The 10,895-nt window shown below is 37.0% G+C and overlaps 1 protein-coding gene across 1 annotated transcript in view; it reads left to right on the top strand.

Moving 5' to 3' along the window:
- The first annotated feature begins 848 nt into the window (after positions 1-848).
- LOC106962847 (plakophilin-4) overlaps positions 849-10,895 on the top strand; it is a 56,545-nt gene continuing 46,498 nt past the window's right edge. Inside the window, exons 1-4 of the mRNA XM_015057488.1 lie at positions 849-863; positions 1,290-1,402; positions 6,927-6,961; positions 10,637-10,768. Of these exons, the coding sequence (XP_014912974.1) occupies positions 849-863; positions 1,290-1,402; positions 6,927-6,961; positions 10,637-10,768 (295 nt within the window). The remainder of the gene's footprint in view (positions 864-1,289; positions 1,403-6,926; positions 6,962-10,636; positions 10,769-10,895) is intronic.

The raw sequence follows: 10,895 nt of genomic DNA, 5'->3' as shown, positions 1-10,895 counted from the left end.
TTTGATCTGTTCTCTGTAGTATCTAGTACACATGGTTGTCATTACCTTGTGCAGTTAATACCATGCTTCAAAACTAACTTGCTCTCATTGCTTGCATGATATGGATTATTTGTGCTGGTCTTTCATATAAAATTCAACTAACAGAAGCTTGCAGTTGCAGTGTGATGAAATGTGGAAATATCCAAGTGGCGTGAATACCTTGGTAAGACACTGAATCCAAGTAGCAGTCCCTTTACGTTAAGGAAACAGGATGTAGCAGTTTTTCTTCCTGTAAGATCCCTCTCACTGCAGTCAAGGTTCACATATCTTCAGCTGAAGCAGAGCAAAGGAGAGGTGAGCAGTGGAGAGTATAATGTGGTAGTTTGGGGGAGGGGTAAGGAGTCTGCGATGTGGAGGGGAAGTTTCGGCGCATCCCCAGGGGAACGCAGCAGAGGTGTGAAATGTAGGATGGTCTTGGTGATGTAGGGTGACTAAATGTCCTCAGACAGGTCACAAAAGCTGCAGATAGCTGCAGAGTGTGGATGTCTGTTTGTGTATGCTGTCGGCTGTGAATGTAATTGACCGCGGTAATGGTCATTACATGGGACAGCTAAGGATAGCAAGCATAGGAGCGCTCCATCTGTGCAGTGAGATATGGTGAGTGAGGTCTTTTTCGCTAGAATATTGGAAAAAAAATGTTTTATTCTGCCAAATTAGATCCGAGTTGGAATAAAAATGCGCTTCAGATATATGCAAATAAGAGCATGTGTGTGTGTGTGTGTGTGGCATAATTTTTATGTGAACAGAGGACCTTGTGGGTCTTCTGAGTGTCATGATGCAGTGCTTGAAGCTAGAGAGCTATGCAAGTAATGGCCTTGCTCATGGTAGGTAATTAGTCAAATGCTGATTCCTCCCCAACTCTCGTAGGAACAGCACCACGAAGGCTAAATATCACCCACTAAAGTGGTGCTTATTCCTCTGTGTGGGCTGCAAAAATGACATTATCATATAGGCCACATGAAAGTCTGCTTAAGTTTATAAACATTAGATTGTGTATGGATACGCGCATACTTTTCTAAAGTTTTTGGTGAAGAAACTGTCTTATTTGACGCTGGGTTACCCGAGTCTCTCACTTAAGGCTCATTTCATCATGTACCTATAAACTACTAGAACACTGTGGGAACAAGCTCTTACCTGCCTTTATTTTCATTCCCCATTTGTTGCATTTGTCGATGCAACTGCAGAAAGCTCTCTGTTCACATTAATTCAGCCTTGAGTCACATGTTTGTGTTTGTCGTGTTCATGTGCAGGAGCTTCAATTTGAGCGGCTAACCAGGGAGCTGGAAGTGGAGAGGCAGATTGTGGCCAATCAGCTGGAAAGATGCAGACTTGGGGCCGAGTCACCAGACGATGGTAGCAGCAGGTAATGAGAAGCTGTGCACACACACGACACATGGCTTTTCCTTCCTTCACAGCAGATACCACACTCTGTAGTGTGTGAAACCTTCTGGTATTATAGAATTGTAATCAGATAAATCTCAATTCTATAGTTTTTCTTTAAATTTAATACACATGTGTATGAATTGATATGCAGTTGAGGTAAATGTATTTTTTTTTATGTGCCTATTCCATTCTATGTCTACGTTCCCACTTTATCAGGCACTGCATAATCATCATACTTACTCTGCCTTGCAAAGATATTCATATTGCTTAAACCTTTTCACATTTTGTTACATCATAATAAACTTCAATGTATTTTATTGAAAATGTATGCGATAGAGCAGTGCCATGTATTGCATAATTTTAATGTGGAAGAAAAATGATGCATGGTTTTGAAAAATGCAGACAATTAGTTGCACATCATTTAATTTGGTGGGTATAGAATTATGGAGGCTGAATAAGTATTTAGGCTAAACATTTTGAAAACCCTGTCTGTCTTTCCTTGCTAATTATGCATGCCCTTGTGTTGTTCTGTCAGAATTATTATGAAATACATTGGTGTTTGTGGTTGTAATGTGATGGAATGGACAAAAAACTCCTGTGGTGTGAAAGCAAGGCACTTTATGTGGCAGTCCACTTTTTTAGCTCAAGTATGTGAGGTTCATTTGTTAAACTCAGTGTATGTGATATCCTATTAGGCAAAAACAATCTCTGCTTTTTCTAAGATTTATTCTAAGTTTGCTTCTAATCAGAAGTAAGCTGCTGATTAGAAGTGTAATTTCCAATCGGTGTTATTTTTTACTGAATTTATTTCAACAGAGATTAAAAAAGATCACTCAGACAATGAATAAACTTTTTTTTATTGCAGTCTTGGACATCTTACCACTTTTATATTCACTTCTAATACATGTAAGTAATAGCTCACTTAATAGAAAGCATGTGGAAAATGGACTGGTGGAATGAAGGAAGAATATTTACAGCCAGCTTGACTTTTTAAAATAAAACAGCCATGAAATAAACCTATATTCAATGTCTACTGATAAATTAATGGCTTAGTATTTACCGACAGTATATGAAGCATCTCTGAGTCATCACAAAGGATTTCAAGCACATATTCTTTCTCTTTATGTAGGCATAATGGATTAACTCCCATTTCCATCAATCAAACTGTATTCCAAATGTATTACATGATTTAGATTCAACTTTAACTATGCATTTCTAACCATGCTGCAGAACATATTTCATTTTATAGGAATTTGAGTAGTGGCCCAATATTGGCAGCCTATTTCTTAACAGCTGTTGGTGCTTTTTCAGAATATTTACTGCTTGGATGTGGTGTTTTCAGTCAAATTATAGTGGAATTAAATAATGCCATCTAGTCTGTTTACACTTTACTGAAGTGAACATTTAGATTTGGAATTTTGTTTGCATGTTATTCTCATGTTTTGAATAAACATGTTCTTTATAGAGTAACACAATTATAATAAGCTAATGTTAACTGATAATTAGTCAGGTTCTCTGCTCCAGTAGTCAGTCTGCAGTCTGTTGCTTAACAGGTGTTCTGCTTGTAACTAGTTTAAAAACAGTGTTGCCTTTAAGTTTGATGATTGATGCTTCTTTAGTTTCCCCAATTTGGCTTTTTGTGTTTGACTCACTGCTAAATATTTCCAAACAACAAAATTTGTCTCTTTTGTTAGCGAGAAAAAACTTTCTTACCTGTTACAGTGGAATGCTGTGGAGGGATTTTATACTTTACATTTTGTAAAAACTTAACCATCAATTTTTCAGGCTTCTCAGTAAAAGGCGTTTAAAATGTAGGAATGATATGACAGACATTTTTTGTGCTTTTTGAAAGTAAAACTTTTTAATTGTGTGAAGAGATGCCAAGCCAGTTAAAGGCCTTTCAATGTCCTTACAGACCTGTGCATTTGCTGAAGCGTCTGAGTTGAATTCATTGTATAATGGACTGTGATACTGTAGGGCTAAAGCTAGATATGTGGCGTAATGGCTTTGTGTGATATTTTCTATCTTTGTGATAATAACCCCGATGCCCTGAGGCAGTCCATACTCTCCAGCCTGCATACCTGCAGTCTGCACCACTGAGTGTCCATTTCCCCTTTTTTTTCTTGTTTGAAGAGGGAGTGCTTTATAGGTGTGGACTTAAATTCTTTGAAAACAGCTTTCAGGCCTTTAATTTGGACTTTGTGTTGTAAAAACTTTGCTTTTAGGGGTGAAGTCTAGAACACTGATCCACATCACTGTTGATAGTTCTTACTAATGTCAATTTTGGGCATCATTTTGGAGTTATAGAAATTAGGCATTTGAAAGGGAAAGCTACAGTACCTAATTTGGGTTCATATTGTCTTGTTGGTTTGCATGTGTTTTATTTTTTCAGCTCAACGGCTTTAATTAAAATTGGCTTGCCTGTCAAAGAGACAGAACCACAAGGTGCATGCGATATTTGCCAGTTGTCTGAAGTTAGACAGTTAATTAAGAGGAAAATGACTAAAGCCCATGTCGTCACAGTTTTCTCATAACATAATCGCAAGCATGCTAACATTGCTTTGAAATATCCTAATTGTGGAGGTAAGCAGCTTAAAATGTCCTCATCAGCAGAACATTAACTTTTAATAAGTTGCTTTTTGTTTTTAAACAATGTAAGCAAAGACAGGGCCTGAAATGTTTTTGTATATTTGCAAGATTTGAGTGCCTTTCTAAATGAATACAAATTATCCTCTTTTTTTTTTTTTTTTTTTCAGATAAATGGCAAAGTAAATAGCTGTTTGATAATTACGTTTACCTAGGAAAATATTTCCTATCTGTATCTAGTACCGTATTTTCCGCACTATAAGGCACACACCTAAAAGAGACTGCAGTGGCAGCGTGTTGGTTGGTCTGTGTTACCCAGAAGGCAGTTGGGCACAATATCGCAACACCAACACAGTGAGTGAAACAATAACTGGGGCAGCCCACTATATAAAGTACTCGGGGATTACTTCTTTATTATTACACATCCACATCTATAGAGTACGGAACAAAGGGACAGGTGACAACCGTAACTGTACCATATATTCTATGCGCCTTATAATCCGGTGCGCCTTATATATGAAAAAAGTTTTAAAATGGGCCATTCATTGAAGGTGCGCCTTATAATCCGGTACGTCTTATAGTGCAGAAAATATGGTATTCTATGTGCTGTCACTAGATTACGCTTTAGAGTTTAGCTTTAGAAATCAGTTAAGCCTCCCACATGTAAATGCTCTTACTTATTCACCAGGGCAAAAGGACCACCTGTAAATCCTATAAGAATACATTTCACACTAGTTACCCATCTTTTGTTGTAGCTAGAGAAGGACAAATGAAATGTTCTTCACAGGATATTTGTGTTTGAATAGAGGTCAGCTTTAAAGCTAGAAATCACATTGACTGGCTTAAAAAGCACAGCAGGACTGCGGCTGAGGTGAGAGGAAACTTAAAGGTTCTGATGAGAGTCATTTCATAAAACTTGTAGTTCTAGTAACTAACTTAATTTCTGCAAGAATAAACCCGATGGTCATCAAATATGTCCTCTGTCAAAAAGCTTGAAAATGTTGAAATCCCACTTGGCTAGTTGCTCACTAGCAGAAATGCTTCATAGGAAATTGAGTGTTTATAAGACAGAAGCTTATTGTGCATCGTGACGGTTTTATTTTTAACAGCAGCACCTTTTCCAAGTCTGTGGTCAGCTTTCAGCATATAGACACATTGCCATCGTGATGATGATGATCATCAGTGATTCTTTTACTCCATCTGCTATGGTTCAGTGGACCACAACTCTCCCAACTTCCTTTCTTTAATTGGCAACTTCCTCATTAAAATTCTGAGAGCTTCTCTTACTAAAGCTCATTTAGTGTCACCTTGCAGAAAATATACCAGTACTAGCAACAGCTAATGCTTGATATTAATGATCAGCAAACAGAAGCTATCGTTGTTGCACTGCTTCGATGTCTTCTGCTTGTCATAATACCGGGCAGGTGACACTCTACTTGGTCAGAAAGGGTTTCATTGATGTCTAGCGTCAGGTGTTTTTATACACAGCTAACTAGCATCATGGCATTTTCAAGTTTTTATTTCCAGACCAGAAAGGGAAAATGTGTGGCGTTACCTTGTGCTACAGTGCTTTGCATTAGCATTAATACCTCAATAACTTTAGCACATGTTGCTACAGTGCATCATGTAGCACTGTAGTCTAGAAAAACATGTTCATCCACTCCATAGTCATGCATTAAAACCTGTTGGTCTTTTTTTTTTTTTTAAGCCCATTTTATTTTTACACCCTTAAATAAAAAGCTAGTACAATCAGTTGTATTTTACAGTCACTTAGTTGGTAAATAATCCAGTTGTTCTTTTGAGGCCTCAGGGGATTGCAATAAAACATTTAAAGAACAAAATTATCTTTATGAAGATCAAGAAACACAGTTGACAGGTCAGAGATAATGTTGTGGAAATGCTTAAAGCAGAGTTGGGTTATGAAACGACATTTATGTCCATGTACTGTTTAGTAAACAGTAGTTGGGGGGAAAAAAGTATTTAAAAAAGGAAGAAGAAAACAATCATTGGAAGGAAGATGTACAAAAGTCCCATTTGCAATTTGTCACAAGTCACGAAGGAGATCAAGCGCATATGTGGAAGAACATGCTGTGATTGTATAACACCAAAATTGAACTCTGTCTCACACTGCACATCTTCCAAAATGTGCTATTTCAAATGTAAGGGTGGTGGCAGTATCATGCTGTGAAGATACTTTTCTTCAGCAGGAACAGGACTGCTAGCCAGAGTTGATGGGAAGGCAGATTGAACTAAATACAAGCGAAATATGCAGAAAAACTTGTTGGAGGCTGTGACAGAACTTGAGACTTGAGAGGAGGTTCACCTTCCAGTAGGACAACAGTCAATGTCCAAACTTAAATTGAATTAGGACTCTCTGGCAAGACTTGAAAAATTATTTTCATGAACGCTCTCCATCCTGTCTGGACTAAACTGAATAGTAATTGTCAAATTTTGTTGGTGTTCAAAGCTGTTAGAGACAAAAAAATAAAAAGACTCACAGCTGTAATTGCAGATGAAGGCAGTTCTACACAGTATTGAATCGGAAGAGTAAATGTATAAGAAAGTTTCCAGATGTTTTATGAACTCAAACTTTCAGCACTTCTGGCTAAGTCATTATTCTCATGCATTACTTTATTGTGAATGGCTACCCTGATAAATGATCTCTGCATTGGAGTCAATGCGGACTCTTCTATCAGGTTTGTGTCGGTATGTTTAACTTCCAGACTGGATCTCTGTATGTGCTGTGCAGTATGATCGCTTCTAATTTGTTCTGAAATATGTTGTAATGAAACTGTGATTACTTTCTGTTCTCCTTGATTCCCTTAATTTTAAAACGTTTAGTGAAATAGGTGTCTCTCTTCTGTTTTATCTGGAGAAATGTATTGATTCACTTTCGTAATTTCTGTTTCCCCTTGCAGCTCGTCTGAGAAATCCCTGCCATGGCGAACCGCAGGTATGTTGGCTAGACCTACAAAATGAACTGCTATTGTTGGAGGAAGTGTTTAAATTGTCACCCCAGTTTTAACTAAAATGGTTGAAAAGTACAATTGCCATGGCACAATTTGTGAAATGGCAATAATAAGACTGGGGGAAAATAAGTTCTGTCAGTGTTTTTTTATGTACTGATATTATTACACATCTGTGCTTTCAGAGTAACTCTATTCTAAAGATTAACTACGCACCAGGCATTGTTTATATTGTCAGTATTATACGTGGATTGTATTTCTGCCATGTTTTACATTTCCTCTGCAATCTTTACTTAAACTAATTTTTTTCAAGAAAGCAGTTGACAGCTCCGGGTTTGTTTTTGCTTTTATAGTTATTGAAGCTGCTTCTGCTCCCTCCAAACAAAACAATCAGTGACATGTCATAAAAGGATTTCCCCCTGCACCCTCTAGTATCTTTTTGTTTAGCCCCCATCTTTATCAGATCTTTAGAGGAGAACTGATATTGAAAAAACATGTAATAATATCTTTAATCGCTTATTAATTAGATAGAGCAAAGCAGAATCTTTGCTCTGGTCATTAATCTTTTATTGTCGATTCTGTCAGAGGGAGCCTATGGGGGGTTAGAGTTGTACATATGCACTGGGAATATTAATATTACTCCCCTTTTTCATTTGCTGTCTGCTCCTCAGTTCCTCGCTAAAAGCGTTTCATTAGTGGCATACCAGCATGTGGGATTAACCGCAATTACTGAGTTTTTAGCAATGAGTTGATTGATAATCATAATAGAGATGATAAATCACAGTCACATTTGATTATGCACATTTTAGATTTTTGATCAGTTTAACTCTGGGTTATGGGTTTAGAGCTTATTTCTCAGATTTTTAGTGAATTCGTGAGCCTTGTATTCTCCTCCTGTGACAGACGAGATACTGCAGAAAGTCTTCTTGCCTCTGGAAATGTCAATGCAGTCGCACCTAATGTCCACCGAGAGCAGAGCACAACAAGCACATATTCCAGCTTTGTCAGTCTCAGCACTGGTCATTGCACTGACATCTGAATAAATTATAAGGGACTCATTTGTGTTGCCAAAAAACAACTCTACCCAATTGGAATATCTACAATTTGATAAAGTACTAGATATTATGAAACAAATACATCAGTATAAAGTTTTAATAAAAAGAACCCTCTCACAATATTAGGGGTTTAATTTATATTTTTTGAGGAATTTGTCTTCCAAAAGCAAATGGTTTGAAGTCTGAATTTAAGTGTAGGAACCCATACTGTCACTCCCACATTTCACTGCACTTGCTCAAAACTTTCCTTTTACACTCAAAAACAAAATTATCCCTTGTTGAATCATATTTTCTGCACTCCTCTCAAATCCTCAAAGTCCAAATAGGTGAAGGAATCAAATAGGAGCAGAAGAGGCGATATTTGTGCAAGAGATGCTACATCTAATATGAGTAACACAGCTTTAAGGAGTATACTGTAAGCAAGCACAGGTTTTTGAGGGGAGAAGGAACATTTAAGAGTAAACAAAAGTAATCTTATCCTCAAATTGAAAATGCATGCCCTTATATTTTGGAAAGAATAATGTACCCCTAAAAACATTGAGTTTATATAATTTATTCTACAATAAGTGTTTAAATAATAAAATTGTTTTGTTTTTTTTGTTGTTGTTGTTGTTTTTGTTTTGGTGTATGTCTTTTTAAATTTATTTTCACTTTTTCAATTCATTTACATGTCTTGCAATAAGCATGCTCTTATTTTAAAATTGCATATATTGCCATCTTTTAAAAATAAAATAAAACAATATCAGTGCTATTATTTTGAGCTTATGCAACACGTCCCTATGGATGACATCTATTCAGTAAATTCAGTTAAATGACACTACATGCCTCATATGCTTTTTTTCAACCTGGAAAAAGTTTGCTTGCTGATGCTATAGGTATATGCAACTTGTCCTTAGAATAATTACAATTTTGTTTGAATATGACTATTTTGCATTTCACTGGCAAACTCTTTCTTGCTTTCAGGAATGTAATCTGTAACCAGGAAGCTGCTACATTTGGCAGTCCTGAATTGGAAACCTAAATCTGCTGCCATACATTAACATGAGATCCTGACGATGCTTTAAAGCTCCCTCTGTGCATACCGTCTGTCTCTCTTCCTGTTTCTCTTCTGCTCTGTTTGGCTTCAACTTTAATGAATAAGATCAAGACACAGTATGACCACATTGTTGGCTATATATATATTAGTACCCCTGGTAAGGAGTTGTAAGAAGCCTTAAAATTAATATCTTTTTTTGTCTTTTAACTGTAGTAACCTATTCTTTCATTTTCTTAACGCAACCTTTAATCAAGTATTTATTTGATGGGTGAACAATCCTGTGCCACTTACCACTAGGTTGGACAAAAATCCATACTTGTCTTGCCAGTATGCACAGTGAGGAACATGGGAAGTGATGTACATTTCTACAGCTCACTGTTATTGCGAAGAGTGGGCTCTTGTGGACACAAAGTCTTCGTAGAAACCTAGAAACCACTATGTGGTATCTTGGCATGACAAAATAAAACTTTGTGTTCTGCCTTCACAAACATAGACATATGGACTTGGGTTAGGGCTAGGTCAGTGTTGCACCTCTTTTAGAGCAGCTGGATAGCTATTTCTCTCTATTCTTATCTATGACTATATTTATGCATTAATTGTACAGTGGATGTGAGGAATGCTATGCTGTCTAGAAAGGTCTTAAATTTGGTTATACAGCTTCCTCTCTCTCCTGCTTTGATTCCTTTCTATTTCCTTCCTTGTGCTTTGCCTGCCTTCCTTCTTTTCTTCCTTCTGTCATTTCATATTTTTATCTAGACAATACTCCCATATTTTTTTTATTAACCCTTATTAATTTAGATGTGAAATTAATGGAAATTTAAGCTTGAGAAAGTTGAAATGGAACTATAACTTGTTCTGAATTGGGTTGAAAATGAATGTACATAGGTTTTCTACACCCAGGTTGTGGAAAAATTGACCTTCTATCACAGGAACGTCCAATGTGTATTCTGACATTTTACCTGAAGCGCCTCCATAGCCTGATTTGAATTATTCCCTTCTGTCAATAGTCTGGCTCTCTTAGATGTCTCGATGTGGAAGTGCAAAGTTTCAAGTTGTCAACCAGTCTTTGTCTGGTGTTAACAGCTTTATTCAACAGGTCAGCTTTAACAACAGTGACAACTTGTTCATAGGATTCAGATTTCATTCACACACACTGCAAGATTTAACACAACGAGACACAGTGTTTGTCTGACTGATTGTTCTCTTCTTTTTTTTCCTGAGAACTTGATTCTTTTCCTGCTTACATGGGTTATGGGAAAACGTTGTGCACATGGACACTGGTTCCCAGTTTCTGACTTAAAGTAGTTGATTTAATAAACATACGGAGATGGAGACAACTTTTAGAGGGGTCTGATTGTTTCTACCTAATCTAATATTTCTAAATGAGTAAGGCTGTAAAGTTTAACGAGTGTAGCTGTACACAGTGATGAAACTAATGTTGCAGAAACCACTGTTTGCATTGTTTCCTCTCAGCTGAAAAATATTAGGTTTAATGACTAATAAATTATCAAACTCATTCTGTGGTTTGTATTTGTCTCTGTCTGACTGTTGGCTCTGCTGTGTTCGTGCAGATACCTCTGCGTCGGGGGATACCAAGTCTCGAGTGACTGACAGCTCTCAGTCGCCCAGCTACCGAATCAGGGCCGAGTCAGAGCAGGTGTCTCTCTACTCCCCGGAGCAGTCCTCCCTTCATGAAAGTGAGGGTCTGTTATTATATTCTGTCTATTCTTTTGCAGCTTTCTATTACATGGTTGGTTCTTTTTTTTTTTTTTTTTTTTTTTTGTCCGCATTTACCTAATTTTTAACTTTTCTTTAAATTTTGGGGTTGAA

The sequence above is a fragment of the Poecilia latipinna genome, unplaced genomic scaffold, assembly GCF_001443285.1.
Source record: "Poecilia latipinna isolate Pla-1442-1.1 unplaced genomic scaffold, P_latipinna-1.0 Scaffold1467, whole genome shotgun sequence".
NCBI classification, from domain to species: Eukaryota; Metazoa; Chordata; class Actinopteri; order Cyprinodontiformes; family Poeciliidae; genus Poecilia; species Poecilia latipinna.
The sequence above is the reverse complement of the archived record's forward strand: the minus strand, read 5'-3'. Positions and strand labels throughout refer to the sequence as shown.